Source organism: Xiphophorus hellerii, chromosome 21 (genome assembly GCF_003331165.1).
Source record: "Xiphophorus hellerii strain 12219 chromosome 21, Xiphophorus_hellerii-4.1, whole genome shotgun sequence".
Lineage (NCBI taxonomy): Eukaryota > Metazoa > Chordata > Actinopteri > Cyprinodontiformes > Poeciliidae > Xiphophorus > Xiphophorus hellerii.
In genome coordinates this window covers 10313664-10337687 of record NC_045692.1, presented here as the reverse complement: position 1 = coordinate 10337687, position 24024 = coordinate 10313664, and the positions used below count along the sequence as shown (strand labels likewise).

Sequence of the window (24024 nt, the reverse complement as noted above, 5' to 3'; positions counted from 1 at the left end):
AAAAAAAAAGAAATTCCTTTGAGTCAGTTTTGGCAATTTTTCCAGGATCTAAAATTTATGGGAAACTCTTTATTTCTCTGTGTATGTGTGGGTGTGTTTTTGTGTGTCTGAGGCAAAAGGGGTGGTCTGTTGCTATGTCAGGGGAGGTCAGTGGTCTCGAAAAATATTTTACAACTGCCAAGTATCACAGATTGTATTGATTTATATGAAAGGTATTGTAAATGGCTTTAAGGGGATTTTTTAAAGCATAATTATGGGCAGGGCCATTTGTAATGCTTAAAGTGAGGTTCTTGTTTTCTTATTGTTTAAAAAGCTGTGACACTGCAGCACTTTTGCATCACAACATAAATAAGACAAATGTACATGAAGGATTAAATTGATCACAATTAACTACTACTGCCCAGTGTGACAGAACTGTGATTTGTGAGCGGTAACAGCGAGATAAGGTTTGTGTTGTGAGATAGAGAACTGCCTTTATGTAAAGTTGAATATATTCAATTTAGTTGGCTGACAGGCAGCCACATTGCTATACCACTAGCAGCAGACAAATGACTTAGTTTGGTCAAGGACACAGTAAATGGGTTAATTTAAGCCTAAAACACATCACTGCCACACACCATTCTGAAATACCTTGAGGGGTAAAAAGACAAGGGGAGGGAGAGAGAAAGAAAAGCAGTGGGAGAGAGACGGAGCAAAGTAGAGAGAGGACGACGAGAGAAAGCTAAAGGCCATTCCATTCATCTTGCATATGACTCTTTAATGTTCACATTCATTACCACTGGTTCTCATTGAGCAGAGGGTGAGACTGGACAGGAGAGATGAGATAGAAAAAAAAAGTGAAATGTAAAAACGATTATAAAAAAGGGAAAGAAAAAATAACAACAAAGCATAGAAGCAATATTTAAACCCTCCGCAGGCCTTGTACTGTTCTATTGCTAAATAATATTCAAGCAAACATGGTGCCTTATTGTAAGACTAACATACCCTCAGTGGAGCCAAGATGGTGGTGATGAGTTATTAAATATGGAGAGAGGGCAAGAGTGGGAGGGGAAAGGAGGAGGAGGGGAAACCGGACAGATGATTAACTGTGAAAGAAGTAAAAAATGAGGAGAATTCCCTGATGTACTACACTGGATTTGATTTAGAGAACGCAGGCCAATTCTGTTCCTTATTTAAGGACTCCCTTCATGTGAGTGTGTGAGACAGGCGGTGTGTTTGCCACCTCCTTTGCTCTGCAGTGTGGTCAGGCATTCTTTTGAGTTTTGTGTTTCACTCTTTAGACTGCTTCTCCTTCATGTTAGCTGAGTCTTGTGTGGCTCGCAAACAATTCACATGCTGATTCAGGTGCCACACATGGTCCTCTGTTGTTTATACCTAATGTATAGTTAAATACAATGAAATAATGCACCAATGTACTTGCATAAAAACAATGAGGTGTATTTTACTCAGCCTTTTCATTTTGTGAAATGAAACATATTATTTTCTGTGAAACCTTCCAAAAGTCTTCACACCTCTGGAAGGTCTCTGACCGATCTATTGTGTTCTTGGTCTTTATTATGTTGTTTGTTCACTAATGTATTCTAACAAATCTGCAAGAATAACTGGACTTATATCTAAATTAAGTTTGATTTATCCAGATAATTGGTTATACAGCAATTCATTTAGCGGCATCAGATTAAAGGCCAAATGCTGATGCAATCCACACTCCAGATTTTAATAAGGAAAAGTTTTGGAAAAACAAGCAATTGTTCTTCACTTCACAGTAACTCACTTATTTGTGTTAGCCTGTCAAATAAAATCCCACAAAATGTGTTGAAGTTTGTGTTTCCAATCCAGTGAAATAAAAAAAATAGTTCAAGAGGTAGGAATACCTTAGTAATAAACCAGAATTATTAAATAATGACTGTTTTCTTGTTTGCTTTTTGTGGGCTTTCATTTCTTATTTGCTGCCATGACCCAGGCTTTCGCCCAAGACATTTCAATGATTTCTTTTTTTTTATACTTTGATATTCATTGGGGTGGTCTCCTACATAGAGCCTCATGAGCTCACTTTTGTTTGGTAAAGAACCCAGAAATTGCTGAATTGTGTCAACTACCAAAAATGTTGCTGAACCACACAGTGCTGGCAGATGTTAAAAGGATAACTTCAGAAGAGAACCTTGCAGGGTTTTACAATATATGCCCGGCTACTATTTGGCTTATTTGTCCATAATAATATGCGTTTTTCTTTGCGTAAAGTCTCCAGTGTGTATGTAAAAATTAAGTGTGCGTTGTAATAATGTAAAAAATGAAATGTACCTCACCAAGTATGAATAGCAGCAAACTCTGAATCAGTAGTTAAGCACTTAGTGAGGGAAAAATAATGGTAATTTCAAAGGAAACAGACAGTGGCTGAACTCCTCACCCTGCCGATGAATGTGAGTTTGAGTAGGCCTGTGAATCAGAGCCCCCAACCAAATCAAAGACGCTTTTCATTAGCGCAGTGTTAAATGAGCCATGTGTTAGATTAGCAAGGAAGCTCCACTGATAATCACCAGACATGCAAATAAAATTTCACAAACACATTATATCATACACAGACATTCACATTTCAATGCAAAAGCAACAACCTTTTAATTTTTTTTCTAACTAAGAGAAATAACTAAGTTATAGGAAGCACAACTACAAAAGGAAATAAAAACTGCATCTTTTACCTTCTGATTTTTCCAACAAACTTGTGTTATCTAGAAGCTGAGCTCATTTCAGGACCATCTTTTCTTCTCCAGACTAACTCCTCTCACTCCTGCCTCATTCAGACTATACCTCATATAATATAAAGAGTCACATCCAACATAATTTAAGTCAAAGCTATGTTTAATGTAGCTTAATGCAGAACATTGCTAATGTATATTAAAAATTTCCAGCAATAGCCCACTTAGCTTCACCACATTGTATTAAAATTATTTTATCTAGATACATCTCACATTTTAGTGTGACTATTGGGAAATAAAGAAAGTTTTCAGAAAACTAAGAAGATAATGAATTAATTTCAGTGCCTCAGGATCGCTAAGGATCAGCATATCAAACAAGTATTCAAAAGTTCATCTTTTTTATGTAAATGCGTCTACAGTGCAAGAGGGATTTCACATGATAAGCGATGCAGGTGAGCTCATATTTTTTTTAGCAGATTTTAGATATTATCACCATTAACGTAAAACAAAATTAAGGCATTGACAGCTCTTACACTTTAGGAACTGTAGCTGTTTTATTGTGATTAGAGCTACAATCCCTCTAAGAAATTCATGCTAACCTTATATGAATCACTGAATATATTCACTATTATTTCTTTATTTCTGTGCTACCTTTGGCCTCCTTTGTAGTAGAGTTTTAGCCTCTTCTCCATGTCCGACACACATGCAGGCTTAAACATGTCGTAAAGCATTATTTTCAACCACTCCCATCCATCATCATTATGTTTTCTCCAGTCATAGTGCACTTGTCAACTTGAAACAAATTGTCGTAGCAACAAGAGATGTAGTTTAAAGACTTGCACTGAGTCTCATGGGAATGGTTATAGTATGAACACAGGCTTGAGGGAAGATGTTCAAATGACCTAAATCTGGATGATGAAGCTGTAAATGTCACACGTCACATGTCCTAAAAAGAGTTTATTTGGTTTTGAAGGCCAAGTATGATTCTTAAAATATGTTTTAATGTATTATTAATTTATCAGTCAGTCAGGTTTATTTGTATAGCACAATTCAACAACAGGGCAGTTCAAATTGCTTTAATTCATAAAAACACAAAAATTATATAAAACAAACAGCTAACAATTGAAACATTAATCTCTCTTATCTTGTGCACTTCAAAAATATTTAGTAAAAGCATTCACTCTCAGAAACTGAGAAGAAGACGTAAACAGATACAGTGTTTTGCAGGGTTTTTTATGTTTGTTTTTTAATGAATAAGACAGTAGACATCTACCCTAATAAGCAATTTGTAGAGCAACTTTATGCTGCATTTACAGCTAAAAAATCCCAGGGACTTAGTTTAGACAGAATGGACAAAGGACATGTGTAAATACAAACTTTTAACTCTAGCCACATATTCCTACTTTGTTTTTGGCTAACCCTACACCATGCTGTTGCTTACTCCCCTTAAACCAGTAGGGATAGTGTGTTCAAGGTAACATGCAATATAAGTTTCACGTGACATATTACACCTGGGCCTAAAAGTTCAATTTTGGCATCATTTTGTCAGAGCATGGTATTCCACATATTTGCTTGGTCCCCTATGTATGTCTTGTGCCAAACTGGAAATTGGACATCATGTGGTTTTCTTTCTACAATGGTTTTCTTCTCTCAGATTTCCATTTTTGGATTTAGGTTTAAACAGAGCTATATGAGAATTTCTGAGTTTTTGATACCTAAACAACCTAAACCTCATTTAGTCTTCTCCAGAACGTCATCCCTTCATTGATCTTTGTAATACTGAATGTTCACCGAGGTCTTTACAGAAAAAGCTCTTTTTCTGTAAAGCTTAAATTACACACCTGATTTGATGACTATTGAAAGGCCATTGCTTGTCCTGGATTTTTAGTTATAAGTATCAGAAAGAAGGCTGAATGATTATTTCTCTTCACTGAATTGCTTTCAGACCCAAATATTCATTTTTCATATTCATTTATCTCCCAGTTCATAATTATGCACCCTTTGTATTGGTCATTCATATCAAATCAAAGTAAAATTCAGTAAAATGTTTGGATGTAGAATGATAACAGGTGGAAACCTTTAAAAGGTCACTGTAGATCAAGCAGTAAAAAAAAAAAAAAATCAGATGATTTTTTTTTAGGGAACAGAAAACAGCTTGCTTTAGGGATTGCTCGACAAGCAGGGTCTACAAATGTCTGTCTAATCAATATATCTGCTGTGTTTAAAGATCACATTGTCCATAAAAGTTCTTGGATAGCTCAAGGTCTTTAAAGCACTGACTTAGTCAGCTCTATAATATTGTTACATAATTAATACATCACTGTGATTTTTCTCATCTCCAAATGTGCCCCCATCAGAGATGATTAAAAGTTCCCATGTGGTCTGTTTGAAGTCGTAATTCTGCAGTGGGGGATTATAAGACCTTGGCTGGAGTCCGGAAGAAAGAGTATCAGATTTGTGATTTTATTTCAAATGAGTGCTTAAGTCTTGGTCTTTCATATTAGCAGAGCTCCTATTGAGATAGAAACCCCAATCTGATCAAGTCTCATTACTTTAGCAATCAAAGTTTCACCCCTGGGGTTCTCCCTTCAACTGCTGCTTCCCACCTCCTTCAATTGCAACTGCTTTTTCTCTCCTCGCTGTCATCTGTTTTTTTTTTTTTTTTTTTTTGCTACCAAGCTACTGGAGAGGAAAAAAGGCTGATGTGCAAATCCTTGATTGGGCAAAGTCTACCCTCCTTCAAGGATTAGGAAAAGAAATGAAAAATTTAAGGACAAAGAAAGAAGGAATGAGATGGAAAGAGACAGAGAGAAAAGGACAGACAGTGTATTAAAGAGAGATGTGAATTTTAGAGTTAGTACCACACAGAGGAAAGGGGAGAGAAAGGAAGAGGATGGCTAATATAATTAAATTAAAAAGATGGAGCGGGGCCGTTTCTAAGCAGGTGGGAGTGTGGAGTGAGAAAGAGCAGGCGAGATATTAACTTCTAATAAAAGAGAGATTAGAAAGTGGGTAGGAGGACTGCTCTGTCTTTACCTGTGGGAGTGACGCCCCCCACATAACCTTTCAATGCAATATGCACACTGATATTGGCCACCGTGCTCAAATCATATCGCACACAGACAAACACACAAGCATGCTTGCAGTGGGCTGTGTTTTTATGTGTTAGCATCCAAATTTATTCCATCTGCAGTAAACATAAAAAAAAAAAAAAGAAAAAAAATCTATGACATCTGCGGAGATATATTGGCACGCAGATCGTATTACCAGCTCTCATTCAAACTTCCAACAGGCGGTATTCATCAGATAATGAAGACACAGCTCTCTGGGAAGCCTCTGCCATACAGACAATTAATTAACTAATTGCTCTAATGAGCTTGTTGATGCCATGCTTTTTTGGCAGCCTGTGTGAATACATTAACAAGGCTAATTCAATTAAACAGGTGCAGCTTTCACAGCTGCCTCTCTCATGGGCACACACACGTGCCCGAGCGCGCACACGCAGACACACAAGGCCACGCAAATCCTACAGGTGTTAGTGTGCACATTCGCTCCATTTGACACTGATGTCTTTCTCACCGAAACCTTGGCCTTCGATCAAAAGCGTAATGATATGCAGATCAAGTGGTGTGTACTGGTGCATTTGTGTGTGCATATCTGCCAGTGCTTATGCCTCAATGGGCCGTGTGCCACTGAATCAAAAGTACGGCTCAATAAGCTGTACCAGCGGTGGTAATCTGTATAATTGAAAAAGGTATAATATAAGTGGGTGGGAAAACTGATTGAGGCACTGAGATAGCACAGTTAAATTAGCAAACAGAAACTGAGGGGGTAAACCATTAATGTTAGCCAAGGTTGTGCAGTGCAATACTGTTCAGCTCATTGAACAATTTCAGATCTGAAGGGGAATTTTTTAACTTTTTTTGTTTTTTTGTGTGTTTTTTTGCAGCATTGTCTTGTCCTAAAGCATACTGCATTTACAAACAACATACATGGCCAAGATCAGTACAGCATTAATTCTTCAAAAGGTGTATCTATGAAATTTTGCAAAATATGTTTCAGTTTTATACAAGCATTGCAAACTGAGAAAAAGCATGATTGCAGACATCTTACCTTATGTTTCACTCCATTAACTTCCTCATATAGCTGATTAATCTTCTCCCTCTTCTTTCTCCATCCTTCTCTCATAGCTTCAGAGCTCGTCCTTCAAACACGCCCTTACCTCATTCTGAAAAAAAAAAAAGAGAGACAGGTTCATATTCATATGTCATAATAAACTGCTGTCAGAGTTGCAGCACTATCAGTTCACTTTTAATTTTGTTTTCTGGCTTCTAATCATTTGGAAGTGATAGTTTTTGTGATAAACAGGTGTAAAGTCAGCACAAAGTAGATTTGTTTTAAATTTTTACTTGTCACATAACAGAACAAGCTCAATATATGTATGTAGTTGGATTATTCTTGATTACTTCTAGCCCCACTGGTGCACACGTACAGAGAGTAACAAGCACATTATGTTCACATTCTAACTGTTTGCAAAAATGTTTAATCAGCAGTTTTATTTACAAATGCTGTTTTGAGGCATTATGTTGAAAATGCTACCCTATCTTAGTTCTACAGGTTTCTTAAGTCATTGCATCTCAAACAAGAACGATATTGTAAACACTGACAGTTGAAGTTGGTTCCAATGATTATCTCTTCATTGGTTCACCTGCTAGTGGGATACATTAGGAAGCAGATGAGTCGTGTTTACTGACTTTTACATATTTTACAGAAAATCCCACTTTGTAGTTAAACTCCTGGATTGCTACATTGACCTCAGTCATTTCTGTCAACTCAGAGCACTTGTCTGACCTTCTTCAAACACCATGCATCTTTAAAAATGGATACTCTTCCAGATGCTTACGATGATGATCTGCTTCACATTGATTTTATTTTGATAGTGTTATGCCATTTTATTTCAGTTTGCCAGATGCTTTATGTGCTCCACCCTCACAGGCGGACAAAAGTGTTGAGGTGGGTGGTTGGCTGAACTCCCTTGAAGATGATACTACTGATTAATTTCCCTCATCTTCATCACCTCCACACCTCCCCCCATCGCAGGGTCTGCTTTCTGCGACCCTCCCCCAGCCCCTTCAGCCAATGTAGAATATTAAATCCGTCTCCCTTTTTTAATTTCATGATATCCACTGTTCATTTTTCTTCCTGTGTCATCTAGCCATGACATGGTGTAGCAGCCTTTGTATTAGCGACGGCTGATGCGAGTCATTGTTTCTGCTTTTCTGTTTCCTGCTTGCGTGTACAACTGAATGTGAATCATGGCTAAATCATTTCCTTTGCATGTGCCACATGTATCAAGTAAGACCGTTAGTGATTTGCCCTAAAATTGTCTTTTTAGGCATGTTCATGTTTCTGTGTTTGAGCACCAAACAGCACAAAAGGTTGGTTTAAACTATAGCATCAGTTTTGCCAGTGGTGTCTTCACTCTGTTTCCTCTTAGCAAATACTGTAGTCTTTCTTGCCTGTGTGTATATACTAGCTAAGCAAGAGGGAAACGTAAGTGTATCTATACAGCTATAGTACGTTTACAGATGATTTTTTATTTGTTTTTTGTTCTTTTTTTTGTCTAGGGGGCTTCACTGAGAAGCAGAAATAAAATAAAACGCTCAAAGACCTGCAACAGCAAAGTCTGCAATTTTGCACAATATATACACAGTACATAGACTACAGCACATATATTACTGTGTATGAATTCAGTGTGTAGATGCACATTCAACTAGATTTTTAAACACAAACATGCACACTGACTCTCTGTGGGGTCATCACTCACTGTCCCAGCTGCAAATGAAATCTCATTCTCTCCAACAATCTCAGTAGAGGACTCTAAAATATCTCGTTCTCTTCTTGCATCAGTGCCCTTCCTTCATGTTCTGATTTTTTTTTTTTTTTTTACCAAGTCAGACCTCGCGATTCCTTTACCAGTCCACTAAAAAACAAGCAAACAAAAAAACATTTCATGTATTTGTGAAATGCACATGGTGTGCAGAGAGCGTTGCATGTCTAATTTGTGCTCTCTTTTACCTTTCTGTCAGCTTGATTACATGTATTCACTTCGCCACCCCTACACTTGGCTTTTCCCATAATATTACAACACTGGCTGCTCCCAGGTTTTAGTATTCTCCTCTCTTCCATTGTTGTGTGCCTTCCAATCATCATATTACTTCGCATCACCTTGCTTGCATCGCCTGCAACCTCGCCCTGGAAACTGGGGAAGTGAGAAGTGATTTGGAAAAATGAGGGCAATAAAAAATAAAAAAAAACAAAACACAGGGATGAATGGGGAGATGTGATATAAGGTAATATGCTAACCCAATCAACAGCCTGCTGTTTTCCGACAGTATAATCAACATATCGGCCTAATATCATTACAGCTATATGAGAAATAATATTGCATGAAATAATACTCCATGGAGTGTGTATCTGTGTGCTTGTGTGGCACACACATGAACAAGCTCACACATCAAGATGTATGTATCAGCTGCCCAATCCCTTCAGCAGGGAGACAAAGAGATGCAAAATGTCAGACTGATGCAGAGAGCCAAAAAATTACCACATGTAATAATATATATATAATAAATATATATTTGCTTTCTTAATAGTGTAGCTAGTCATGATGCAATCACTGGTTCTAACGATTAGCATAATCAAATATTAATGTATTTGGTGACCTTGCTTTAAAAAAATGCAGTGTGTCAGATGCAAGCAGAAGGCGGTGACAGTAAGATTTTTACCACCAAATTTTAAATGTAACTGTATTTTTAAAAATATATTCTTATCCCTACTTCATGCAGGGTGAAACATCATGCAAACATCGACTACCTTAAACAGTCAGCACTCAGAGAGCTAACCAGATGATTCCTTATCCGTTTTAACCAGTTTGTTAGATTTCTTGGATTAATGACATTGTAGTCAAGAGTCTACTCTTTCACAGCAGACCAGCTTAACTGATAAGAAACCCAATGAATGAAACAGTCTGACAAGCATTTTGTTCAAAAGCATCAACATCTTCACAGCAAATGTGTGCTTTGAACTTCAAATAAAAAAACGTATGATGCCACAATTTCCTTGGCATGTATTTAACATTATTTTAATAATATCTCAATAATGTCAATGACTGATGAACTTAAACACAACAGTCATGGCATCAAATTTTCATGTTGTTAGTTATTTAGGTTTAGACAAAATAAACACAATTAAACAAACAAACAAAACATTAAGAGTTATTTTACATCATAAAGTATTTTAAATTGCTTCAGATTGCAACAGTCTGTAAAAAGGGATAGGTTTGGTGGAATCAGTATTCATTATGTTCTTACATACACTCAAACATTGTAGGTTTATATATTCACACCCAAACTGCCCACTAGCCCTGACACAAGAGGATATTAGTTAGTGTGTGACTTCCATATCCTGAATGCATGAGGCCGCTGATGGCCTCTATTGATGGACACTGGTGTGAAGCCATCACTCAAGTTATGGAGCTTTAATTGGAGACAGCATAAAACGATAAACCAAGAAACATGCATGACTGAACAGCCCAATGTAAACCATTAATCATAGCGTAGGCAAAGACAAGTGGCCACCACAGACGCACACGCAGACAGGTCTCTATGTGCACACTCACAGCTGCAAAGGCAAAGGCTCACACTGGTGTTCCGCCACACACCTTGCATGTGTGCCTGACACACACACGCAAACACACAGAGCATGGTGGAGACAAGAGTCCCAGTCACATATTCTCATGATAGATGACCCATTTAACTTTGATTTCTGAGAGAAATGAGCTTGCCAGCAATGCGGGGTTACCACACAGGCACACTGCACACACACATATGTACTCACTCATTCATAATATTCTATATGCACAAGCTACATATATGAACTTACTATGTACATTATTTTGTATGTAAATAACGGTGTGTTTCATTTTGAAGACCTGAATTCAAAACCGCTTTCTCTCTGGCTTGCTGACACACACGCGCACACACACGTTGGGCTACTTATTTATGTGATGGTTTAAAACATGGGGGTGATTTACAGTGTGAGCAATAGACTGTTTCTTCAATAAAATAAACTTACACACTCATATCAGTATGTAAAAGGAGTAAATTCTCTCAGAGCATGTGATTTACAGCACATAGATTCTGCAAAGAAACAATATATGCAGAGAATCTCATTTCTTTCTAACACTTCTGTTACTTAATCACCAAGACAAATGAATAGTGACTTTTAAATGTACTGTTCAAATATACACAACTGTAATTAAAACAGCATCACACAAAATCTATGAACTTTTTAGCAATTAATAGATGTGATGATGAGATTAGTTAGAAAGGCACTCAGTGAGCTTATTTACCCATTATAAAAGTGGATACAACTCACTGTCCCTTCCAAGTTCTTAGGGTATTATTAATGTGGTTTTAACTGGGTTCGAAAATAAATGTTAAAAAGACTTATAAATAGACTATAATAGACTTATAAATAATGTTAAATAGACTTTTTTTTCTCCACACTTAAAAAAATAGAGCCAAAATGTTTATGTAATATTAAGCACCAAAAAAATCAAAGAAACTGTAACTAATTACAATTACAAATATTAACAAACAAAAAAAAAACATAACATAAGGTATATGAATCAGAGAAAATAATAAGTCTTGCTGAATCATCATGAAAGGCCAAGCGGTTTATCAAAAAAACAAACAAAAAAAAAAAAACAGGAACAATTTACTGCAAAATCAAATTCCAGGATATTTTTAAGCAATTTGGTCTTTTTTCCTTAAACTTCTAGCATCCTCTCAGTCATGAAAATACATAATTCTGCTTACATTGTAAATGAAAGAAAAGCGTGTTCTGGATATTTACAGAATTAGATGGGGACAGCCTTTTTTTTCTTTTTATTTTAGCGGACTGCCTAACTACAAAGCTAGTAAGTTACTCAACTTATACAAATATAAATATAAATTCTTCAGCTAAGATCTGGAGCTTTGTCATTTTATGAAAGGATAGTAGAAAATTACGACCATATCAAGGTCTCAGAATCTGTCAGAAAGAGGCTAATACTCTACAAGGAAAAAAGGGAAAAATTATAAATATTTTCTGCAAGCGTTATTTCAAAAATACTTTTGAAAACAAGTGTTTCTGCAACCAAATGCTCAATTTACTCCAAAGATCAATTACCTTCTTGTGAGTAACAATGCAGCAGTTAGAGTTCTTCCCTGTGTATTGTACAATAGAAATTCTTAGCACCCAACAACTCAGCACAGCCCAGCACTTCACTGCCCACTGACTTATGAGACAGTGTTGATATTTAGACAGATAGACGGTCCATTAGAGGGATAAAAACCTTCTAAATGTACACAAACACATACAATAGTCACACACACACATTCCATACAGCAATTGAAGCCCCTCAGCTCTCATCTGTCCTCACATGCTTGGTTTCCTCATCTAATTGCTGCCATTCGTCAGTGGGTTTGTGTGTGCGTGTCTGTATTTCAGGTACTTTGTGCTTTTGTCCTACTCCTATGCTTCTGTCACTGTGCATTAATGAAATGGTAAGGTGAAAAGACAGAAAGCATCAAATAATCATGCTGATAGATAAAATGGAAAAGAGAAAGATGAAGAAACAGAAACACACACTCATACACACGCACAGAGAAGGTTGACCCAGAGCTGTGGGGCACAGAAAAGCTGTCAGCATTTAAACCTGCTAGCTTGCACTCTGACTTGCCAAGTGGTCTCAGATATTACGGCAACCGTTTCACAAAAAATTAAGAAAAACACATGTTTTATTCATATAGAACAAGTACAGTGTTTTGAATATCAGTCACTTCACCTGTTTCAACTGAAGCCTGTTTGCATTTCAGACAATATCTCCAAAGAATAAGCAAAAGCAATAGAACTATGAAAGAAAAAGTACATTTTAAGCAACATTTTAATATAGATCAAATAATATGTACAGTCAAGTTGTAACTTGTGATAACATCAAGTCAGCAATGCACTGCTATTATGGTAAGCTGCAAATGTCGGGGTGGGGAAGCGAGGGGGTGGAGGAGGGTGTTGTCCAGTCAGACTGCCAGTTTCCAAAATCGCCCCCAAAAAACTTGTAGAAGCGCACACGGTGTCAGTGCGATCTGCACACAAAGTGAAAAACTTGTGAGGTTTAAATTGCCTCGTCTGTTAAGACTGCAGGAGAGCTAAAAGAGTGAGAGTTTTCAAACCTATAAAAAATTTCATGAAATCTATCAGGTCCTTTTAAAGAGATGCCAGAGAAATTTAGAGAATGAACAGAGTTGTATCAGTTGTATGGTGTATACGGTATTGAGCATATTTACACACTTCCCTCATTTGTTGCTGTGAACTGATTGAGAAAAAGTCATTTGCTTCACTTAAAAGAAAGTCAAATTTGGCTGTTGGAAAATGTTTTCTGTCACAACATGGACAGTGGTGCTGTGTAAATTGGAAGAGAGCTCAACTTAAGATAGAACTGTTTTAAAACTACAGCTGCCAAAGTACAAACATCCTTTCTGTGATAGTGGAAATCAGGTTCTTTTTAAGACCAGATCGCCTGACTAATTTACTAACCACTAGCTGATTAAAGCTTTCAAAAGGTCTGAATTTCTGAAATTTTGCTGTTTTGGATAGAATAATGTTGAAAAAGTGGACAAAAACTGATGATTTGCAAGACAGAAGAAAATCAAACAATCATGAAAAATATAATTAGTATGATAATGAGTAAAGTCCATGTTATGTAGGACTCTGTATAGAACCGAATGACTATGTCTTTGAGTGCACCTAATAAGAAGGTCGACGCATGCTCATGCTTGAGGGGGTGTGCATGTTTGTGTGTGTGTTCAACATGATAATTTGTCAGTTTATGTTGGGAGGGGGGTAAACAGATAAGCAATCCACAGTCCAATCCTTCATCCTGCTCTGATTATAAATCAGCTGGAGCTCTCAGAAGCAATCAGCAAGAGCAATCTGCAGCCGCCACAGACACCTTATCAATCAGATGGGACCATCACACCGTCACACAAACGCTCACACACTAAAGAAATACACACTCACATAAAATGCACGTTCCAGCAGCCATATCAGCACAAACACACAGTTTGGACATACTGGAAGGTACACTGTGCTGTAGTCTTACACCCTTGCCCTGCATCTCTCCAGACATGTCCACATTAAAACAAATAAATAATAATAAAAAAAAAAGATTCTCCTCTTCAATCTTTTTCTTGACAACAGGGAAGTTGCATCAATAGTTTTATTCAGCTGGCTGCCTGGCGACCACAGAATAATGTATAGTGAAACGGATCACTCCTAATTACAGTCTGATATTAATAACAGAGAAAAAATATTAATCTCAGAGGTAAACACTAAGCTGCTTACAGGAAAATTGCAAATAAATCAGATTATCAGATAGGAATATCCTCCAAATAGGCTAGAGGGTAATGAGAAACCACCCAAACCTCTCTCCTCCATTCTCTCTGCCATTTCCCACTTCCCATCTCCTGTCAGACTGAAAAAAGAAAGAAAGAAAAAAGTGTGACTGTGCGTACATGTCTGGCTGTGTGTTTGTGAGTTATGTCTTTGCATTTATATAGATGCACTGTGACTCCCCCCTTCAACACCAGCATCACCTCCCCTCTTTGCACTGTTTCTCTCTGCTGTTGTATTCATTTTTCACCTCCAATTTTATTTTTTCATCAGTTGAGGGGATGCTGCTGAGCAGATTCAATTAGGTTTTGTGATTGGGCCACTGGCATTCAACAGGGTCATGGAAAGGTTAAAGAATGCAGTGGCACAACAATAATTATGGCTCTGTAGCATTTGATCAGAAGTAAGGTTTATCAAGGAATACCGGAGCTCCTCGGTTTCTTGAACTGGGATGACCACAGTGTCCTACCTGTGAGTGTCAATGATTAGCCTACTTACTGAGAACAACAAAGAAACTTAAAATTAATGTGTTGTTTCAGAAAATCGATCGCATTGCTCAGATCATTTCAAAAGCACAAACACAATGATCTAACAGAGTAAATCTAACTTATGATGCAGTAACATTTTCTGAAAGATACTTTAGAAATATATGTTGCAAAAAATCCAGAATAAAATGATAATGTAAACAAAATTCACCTTATTGAGCATTAGAGTCCTGATGGACTAAATCACTGAATATTTTTTTTATGTTAAGATTAACTTACAAAGTGTTAAATGCTTGTTTTCATTAGATTGTAATTGTTCATTTTGGAAGTAGAGGTATAGAACATCTATCAGGAAGGTGAGACCACATGCAATATTGGGTTTAATATTGAGAAATTAGTTGCATTTTCAGAAAGTGTTGAAATTAGTCAAATAATTACTTGCAGAAAACAGATAGAGGCTGTCAGTTCAACAGTTCAGATCAGGTACTATATATTCACTTGAGTCAGATGATAATTTTTACTGCAAGCCCAGCATCTGCACAAAGTTGCATGAAATTGCATTATCATATTGTTAAGTCAGTGGTGTGACACTAGAGTAGCACTTGTTGTGATTGTCTAACAGTGGTGGTTATGTGCAAAATATACTATGGCATCTCAGAACGGCAATGCTTAATTTTTGACGTTTCCAAAAAAATAGTCCCCAGTGCGAAGACAGTTAATGAAAGCTCTGCAGCTTTCTGTGAAACACGTAACAAATAAAAGCCAAAGTGTGTTCAGACAATCAGACGAGCAGACATTTTTAGTTGAGTCTGACAACACAATTCTGCTCAAAATATGAGCCTCAAAAATTAAGACATGGTGTCATCTTTAACACACACATCTTCTTAACTAGTTGCTTACTATTTGTTAAATGGAGAAAGTCTAGAGCTCCCAGCAACTAGACAAGTTACTCTTAGATGAGAACTATAGTGGTGTTTTACTATTGCTTGTATCTTGTGCCACAAGATCTTATTAATCGGAAAAGCTGATTGTGTTTAATAAGGTTCATAGTAGTCTTTTTGACAGTACAGAAAAGCAAATTTTGTGACTGCTTATAATGTGTTTGTGTGGGCGTGTGCGTGCGTATGTGGGGGTGTGTATGCGTATTTACAGGTGAGGTAAGAGAGACTCTATAGGCACCCTTCTGTCAAATTTTAATCGGAGTTTGATGGATGAGTGATTAATGACCCTAATTAATTGATATTAATTTCCGGTCACATGATGCCCCTCCCCCCATCCGGTCACATGATGCCCCTCCCCCCATCCGGTCACATGACCCCCCATCCGGTCTCATGACCTCAGCGTGCTTAACACGTGTTACAATATATTCCCGCTAATTTCAATTCAACCAATAGAAACAGAGACAGGCTCCGAGTTTTATGAGTAATACAATTAAAGTATAAAAAAAAACAATAAGTGTTAAATAATCAAGAATAATATACGATATAATATATTTAAATAGAATGTTGTAATTAACTCTGGTTTTGCTCACCAAGCCGTTCGTGTTTGTGCGTGTGTCCGGGCAGAATACTGGACAGGGAGAGGGTTGAACTTTGAACATGTCCCTCAGGATGTCTCAATGCCATACATTGTTTAAGGTGAACTCCTTCTGACCTCTATGAGTTTGAATTAGCCAATAGAAGCAGAGACAAGGGGTTCGGTGTTAGAAAATCAATAGTAACATACAATATAGTATATTCAAATAGATTTGGCTGTTGTAACTACATCCGGTTTTTTTTAAACACAAGGTCTTTCTGATATACTGCCTGAAGCGGGACAGGCCCCAGCCATCAGGAAGACTCTCATGACCTCCGGTCATCATGCGTGACACATGTGGCTCTCTATATTTCCGATCATCTCAATTGGGTCTCTATCGGGGGTTGATTGATATGGAGTAAACGCCAGCACAGGATTCATTCTCGTGACTTTTTGGAGGAGGCCCCATGACAGTGCTGCTCACCAAGTCATGTGTGTGTGTTTGTATATAAAGACATATAGAAACAAAAGTCCCTAAAGAAAACCTACAGTTTAACTATTTTACTGCATTATTTATGGTAGCACAATTAGCCAGTGTTGACTATGAGTTTGTGATTTCCTTCATCACTTCAATTTTAAACTCTAATAGATTTTCTTTTTCTGTAACACTTGCTAGTGTGATACATTTCAGTAAATGTTCCTCATTTGTACACGTACTTCTTAAGAATATGTGACAGACAGTAAACAGGCCTACTCAAATTTAACTTTTATCTTTCCGCAGTTAAAGAATTTGTCCAGACTTTTCCAGAATTTGGCCCGGCATCACTGTGAATGATTTTGTTCAGTTTTTTTTCTTGCTGTTGAATCAACACTGATCTTCCCACTGCTTCATGTTGTCTCCAAAATAGTAAATCTTGGTTTAAATACATTTGAAACTCAGATTTTTTTTCTGTAACACTTGCTAGTGTGAAACATGTTAGTAAAAGTTCCTCATCTGTAAATTTATTTCTGAACAATATCTGACAGGGACTAAACAGGCCTCGGTGAGGTTCCCTTGGATTTCTATTGATTTATTGAATGTGTAAATATTTATCAAACTGAATGGTCATTCAGTTTTTATATAGTTTTTTTTTTTCTTTTGGTGTTTGTTGCACAAATTTAAATATATGCTGGCTATCAGCCAAAAATTCAATCAGTGAATTTGTGTTTTTTCTTAAATACTCCCTCTCACGGAGACTTACTTACATCTTCTGACAACTAGCCCCACTTATAATAACATTGACTAAGTTTGCTATTGGTACACTTTACCTAAAAATAAAAATTAAACATACTCACTACACAACCATGCTCCAAGAGTTGCTCATAACATGGTGAATTGTTTTGTTACCTTTAAAATGATCTGCAGCTTTTGTTCCTCGGTCCTAATGATGCTGTTCACTAATGTTCTCTAACAGACAGTACAACACCTCTTGTAATTGATAAGCTTATAAATGATCAATGCGAAGCATCAGTATGCGCTAAAGAAGATCATATCAGTCAAATTAAGTAAAATATCATTATACTCAAAGCAATCAAAATTATATTTCTCTGAAAGGTCATTTTTCCTTTTCAGAGAGTTTAGACTGTATGAAAGGAATCAGTGAAATATACTATGAAATATTTTATCTGCTGCATCCCGATAATAAAACTTCAATTGTGAATTGAATGATTACATTGTATCTAGACACAAAAGAATCAACCGTTAATTAGTAATCATACTGACTAACAAGATCTGATCAAACAAGAAACTTGACTACCTCAAGGGATTTCTCACATTGGAGAATAAACCGTCTGACTTTCTTTAGCCACTAAATTTAACCTTACCAAAGTTTTGCCTTGGAGCAAACAGGTACTGAGTTTGAAGCGGATCAGATGCCTTCAGCCATCTGCTAAAGCTAGACTCCGGCCTTCCTCACTGTAAAATAAAACATTAGACTTAAACAAAAAGTTCAAGCGAACATCACTTAATTATCATCGACTTGTTGTTTGTACTCATCTTAAGCAAGTGGCAGGAATATTTGGATATATAAAAAAAAGCATTATAAGTTAATCTATTTAAGTTGAGTCCATGCAACAAGTAAAATAAAATAAAAAGTGAACTATTTGAAAGTAATGAGGATTTTGGGTGGTAAAAGTTGAACATTTTAACATGCCCAGACACTACGCCATTTCTGCTCAAGCAAACCAAAAGGTTTTGAACAGAACAACCATGTCAAATAATGAGACCATGAATCTTTAATCTATGTAGCAAATATATTGCTGCTGCTGTAGGCAGAAAATAAAAGAAGTTTTACGGAGAATAATATTTTGGATGAGTTTAAGAATATTGTTTGCCAAAATCACACGGTGTAACTACACTTGTCTTTTATATGTAGCAGTAATTGAATCTTTTTGAGGCAATTGGTTGCATAAATTAAAGTAAATACGACCTATTTTCCTGCTCCACATACTTAGTTAGCAATTTGCCAGCTAGCTTCCCAGTCTGAACTTCTGGGCAATGTCTTGATTCAGTCAAATTTTCTATCTTGTATCTCCTGAACTCTGATATTTTGCTTGCTCGTCTTCATCGTGCTCTGAATGCAGTATCGGGTTTCTCTTACTTTAACCCGCCCAACTTACACCTGATTGGCATGTTAGCCTTTTGATTCCCTCCCAGTGAGGCGGTGCTTCACAAAGCAAACTGTTTGTCAAACTGTTGATCTGCCTCATGGCTGTTTTAGAAGATATGGTGACTGAGGTTTAGACAGTACTAGCCCGCTCATGCAGCTTGTTTTTATTAGATGGCAGTCCTAAAAGTACATATCTTTAAAATATGAATAAATATGTACAATTCCATAATTATTCGATCCAACGGTTATAGAAGTTTTGTAATAATGCAATTCAGGTATTTTACATTTTCTGGACTAAAGGAGGATTTCAGTTCAACACCTGTGGTTTCTTAATGTAAGTGTTTCTGCTACTGGACAAGAAACAGGGTTAAAAGAGGATTTAGAAAGAAAAATACAAAGATGATAGTTGTTTTTACCGAGAGCAAGGCTGTGACTAGTTATCGGGACAGAATGAGACCTGTAAAACTGTTGGGCATCTGCTCCAACAATTTATTAATCTTTAGGAAATATTTTTTGGACACAGCCATCCGCAGGAGCAAGATGAAGCAAGAACATCACAACATCAGATGTATTTTTTCATCCTTATATCCGTGATTTAAAACTATTTTTAATTTTTGTGTCATCTTAAAGATGGAAAGAGTCAATTATTTTTCACCCATGGAAAAGTGTAAAGTGTTTATTATGAGTAGGATTAACCAAGCTGAAGGAAAACAAAGAAAAAGGATAAATAAATATTAATTGATACAGAACCGAATCAGCAAATATGAACTTATGAAACTATTGAAACCTTCAAGAATTTTATGTTGTGTAAGATATTTAAGAAACTAATAATGAATCTGCGTTCATGAATTTCTTTATTTGGTTGTTATCTGTAAAATACGTTTACCTTTTGTTTTGTTGAACACCAGACATCTCATCTCTTTCCCACAGTTTTTTTTCCACTTAGTTCCACTACTGCAGTGGATTTTATAGTCAATGTTTAAAGCCAGCACAGAGTCTGAAGCGATGGAGGAGATTTACGTCAATATGGAACCTGTTGGAAAAACTGCATCTAATCACACAGGTAAGAACGAAGTTACAGAGAAATTTAGTGTGTATTGAATTCAATTTTGCTAAGGTTGAGGTTTTTGTTAAGGTTCGAACATCTCCAAAGAGAGGCTCTGCCTCCGTGCGGCTGTATGTTTGGGAATCCTGAATGTTTTACTTTTGGCTGAACTCATCGCCCTCAGTGTACACAGTGAGTCTTCTTCTAGTCATCTTAAAGATGTAAAAAGAGTAAATTTTAAGTTTCTGTTATATAAAAAATGTCATTGTTCCCCTTCTAAAATCAAACTGACCAAATAGCAAGGGTTTAAAACAGAATAAAGCTTAGTGACTCAAAGTGTTGCAGAGAGGTGAAACATTACATTAAGTTACATGAGTTTGATTCATTTTCAGCAATGGTTGCATTTGCAGCCATTTAGGTTAGCAGGTCTTTAATATCTTTTCTTTTTCAAACTATTTACCCAACGATTTATTGTTCAGTGTTACCTCAGTTTAAATTCTACAGGCATAACCAAAATCATGAAACTATTTTATAAGTCTTAAGTGAAAACACAATGCCACTTCTTTTTGCAAACATGGTTAATTTTTTTTTTTTTTTTTGCAGCTCATCACATGACAGCAGATTTTTCTGACATCAGCAACATTCTGACCGAGCAGAACAGCAGCAGCAAGTTTCCCTCCATGAACGCTAACTTCACTGAAACGGCTCCACGAGCTGAAGACACTTTAAGGTTGGTCAAAAGCTTTAAAAAATTTGGATTTCGTTAAAAATTGAATTCTACTCTGAATTGTAGAGTATAACTAATAACTTTCCTTTTTGGTCTAAATGAATATAATGTAAATGAACAACTTTTATTTTAATTTATTAAGTGCTCTATCATTTGCATGTGCTAAAAAACAACAATGTAAAACAAACTAAACTTTGATTTTTTTCTCCTTAAAGGGAAATTGTGTCCTACAGAACGAACAAACATCAGTTGTTCCTGTTCATCCAGGGGCTGCGGAAGAAGAGAAGAGCAGATCCACTAGTGATGGATGATTAGGATCTGTGTTCACTGTGATATTATTCACCAACAATAATGTAGCTTATTAGTACGGTGTTACATAAAACCCTAAAGATAAAATGTACACTTCCAACTGTTGTGACCTGCATCTAATAACACAACAATTTTATCGCTTGTACTCTGTGTTTTTCTTTCTTGTTAAAACTCTGACATGATAAACAAATGTTTTTTTTTGTTTGTTTGTTTTTTTGTTTTTTTTTTGTATTTTTGCGGAGAATCGGTTGATGCGCTCTGATTGTGTATTAATGTGACTTTTACTACGAAACTTTATGGAGTTCCAGTTGTGTCCGGTAATAGCGGATTAAGTTCTATCTTGGTAAAATTATATTTCCAATTATTTACTATCATTTGTAATAAAGTGATGCCAACACCACGGATTCAACAGTGAGGAGTTTGTTCTAGTCATCTTAAAGACGGAAAGAGTCAATGTTGTGCTGATTCTGAGTAACTGAATGATTAACTGAATGACTTTTTATTCATTTCAGAGTTCAATCAGCGAGGTTATTCATTTTGTGATGGTCCTAGTCTATGAAAGAAAGAAACAAAGAAAGAAAGCAGCAAATGTACATGTTGGTTCCACCGGCTTCCCCTGAAAATATGGATAAATTAAGTCATTGTAGGGTTAAAGTAATTTGAAGAGGGAGAAGCGTATAAACAAGTCAAGTCAATGACGAGTCAATGACATGATGCATTCTGCATTTTTAACTCAGTTAACTTAACTTTTTGTTTTTTTAACTGACTTTAATACATTTAAATTGCTACGTTGTTTGATAAGTAGAATGGAAATGACTATTTTTTGTAAATGGTCTTGTAAATTAGCGTTTTAAAAATCAACTGAATTGAATTAAGAAATTTGACCATCGGATTGGACTGAAGAGAAATGATGAGCAATGTTTTATGGGTGGATGAAAGTAAAGATTGGTATTTTTGTAACATCAAAAGTTCATTTTTGAGGCAAAACTAAGAAATTTCTAAAAATTTCAAATTGCATTTTCCTACATACCGTTGCCTGGTGTTTTAGCAGGTAAAGGTCATCCCTTGCAATAAAATGAAGCTGTTGTCTTAAATTTTATTTACAAAGATATAAGTCCTAATATTCTGTACAACTTAATTCACAGGTTACAAATACTAAAAAAGTCAAGTATCAGAATCACTAAAAACTCATGACAAAAAAAAGAACTTGTGACAACAATCTTGCTCCTGAATTTGGGTCAGGAAAATAAAGCTAGAGAAGCAAACTCTTTCACAATTTAGATTTACAGATTCACAGGAAAAGCTACGTTTTCAACAACTATATAGATTTAGAAAAACAAAAAAACAAATTTTAGGCATAACTATTGTATTTTACCTGCCTCAGGGGCTTTGTTGGATCATTTTGTGTAGCATGATTTAGTAGTAGCATCATGTAGTACGATAGTGACAGTGCAACATCAGTGTTTACAATAAGTTTCGTATCTTTAATGGCAGGAAACATCATTTTTACATCAGTGGGATGTTAAAAGTCTTGTATGTAAACATCTTATGGGGAGGTTTTTATTGTTTCCTTATTTATTGTTTCCTTAAAACTGTTTAAGGAGTGTTGATTTCATCCAAAATTTTAAGAGATTATAAAGGATTTAAAGTTAAAAACAAAACTCAAATGAAAATGTACTACACGGCATGCATTTGAAGCTTTGACCCAACACAGGGCAGGCTGTACACTGTGATGGAGATATTTGTCTCTTTAAAGATCTGCTCCAGGATCTTTGACACCTTTGACCATTGCAGCTGGTCCAGGCCACAGCCAATTCTGAGGGGGGAGATATGAGACAAGCAAATTGATTAATTATTCCCAATAAAGAAGAAGATTTAAGGGTATTTATTATAGTCATTTATTCACAGTAGTTCCTACAAACCGAGGTATTGATATCCTATTGACACCATTTTCTAAGCAGTGAGATTTCATGTCTTCCAGACTCTGTCTTAGGTTGACATACGTGGGTTTCTGGCTGGCTTTTTTCTTTGTGATCTGAGACACATAATAGGAAAGATACAGTTACCAGATCGAATAATGAAACAGGTTTTGGTCCTGTGCAGTATAATTGTGGTATGTTTACCAGATAGTAGATGAAACGTTGATCATGTGTCAGGACAGCACACTGCCCTGGAAGCTTCTCTATTAGGACATACAAAAAAATACAAAACAGAATATGATTTAGCACCTGCTGTTGAAATCATACATTTGAATGAACTGCAAAAACATAAAACATTTTTTTCCAAAACAAAGACTTTAGTAACTAGTCTGACTCACTCTGCTCCTTTAACTCTGAGACTCGACCAAACTTCTTCTTGAACATCACCGCTATGCCTGCTCCCATGCGACAGTCTTCACTGATGCAGTGGGCCAAGGATTCATCGCGTGGACAGGAGAACAAATCTCCGGTGACATACTTTAATGTCCAGTTGGTTGATTGATAGAGTTTCTCAGTTTTGCACATGTTCATAATTTCTTCAAACGCAACTTGGAGAAAACTATAACCACAAAGTACCAAATTGGTAACGGCGCTTACTACAGCCTTGCTTATCCCCTCTACATGTGGCCCCACACTGGGCTGTGTCTCATTGTTCCTTAAAGCACCACCCGCTTTAGCTGAATTTTTTTCCCAAATTTGTCCGGGGGTTGTTAGTCCCAGTAAACTATAATAAGCTGGATTTTCTGTTTGCCTCAAAAATGAACTTTTGATGTTACAAAAATACCAATCTTTACTTTCATCCACCCATAAAACATTGCTCATCATTTCTCTTCAGTCCAATCCGATGGTCAAATTTCTTAATTCAATTCAGTTGATTTTTAAAACGCTAATTTACAAGACCATTTACAAAAAATAGTCATTTCCATTCTACTTATCAAACAACGTAGCAATTTAAATGTATTAAAGTCAGTTAAAAAAACAAAAAGTTAAGTTAACTGAGTTAAAAATGCAGAATGCATCATGTCATTGACTCGTCATTGACTTGACTTGTTTATACGCTTCTCCCTCTTCAAATTACTTTAACCCTACAATGACTTAATTTATCCATATTTTCAGGGGAAGCCGGTGGA

At 36.3% G+C, this 24024-nt stretch overlaps 1 protein-coding gene across 1 annotated transcript; it reads right to left on the bottom strand.

Moving 5' to 3' along the window:
• Positions 1 to 22127: 22127 nt before the first annotated feature.
• LOC116712262 (ADP-ribose glycohydrolase OARD1-like) lies at positions 22128 to 23419 on the bottom strand. Its single transcript, XM_032552144.1, has 4 exons — positions 23233 to 23419; positions 23039 to 23097; positions 22838 to 22950; positions 22128 to 22731 (listed from the first exon to the last, which is right to left on the bottom strand). The coding sequence occupies exons 1-4, from the start codon at positions 23417 to 23419 to the stop codon at positions 22593 to 22595; spliced, it is 498 nt and encodes a 165-aa protein (XP_032408035.1). The 3' UTR covers positions 22128 to 22592.
• Positions 23420 to 24024: the final 605 nt, after the last annotated feature.

Excerpts from the sequence above, each read along its gene's own strand:
- LOC116712262 (XM_032552144.1), bottom strand. The coding sequence starts at position 23,419 with ATGTGCAAAACTGAGAAACTCTATCAATCAACCAACTGGACATTAAAG. Across the intron at positions 23,098-23,232 it reads CTCAGAGTTAAAGGAGCAGA|AGAAGCTTCCAGGGCAGTGT; the intron begins GTGAGTCAGACT and ends ATGTCCTAATAG. Across the intron at positions 22,951-23,038 it reads AACGTTTCATCTACTATCTG|ATCACAAAGAAAAAAGCCAG; the intron begins GTAAACATACCA and ends TATGTGTCTCAG.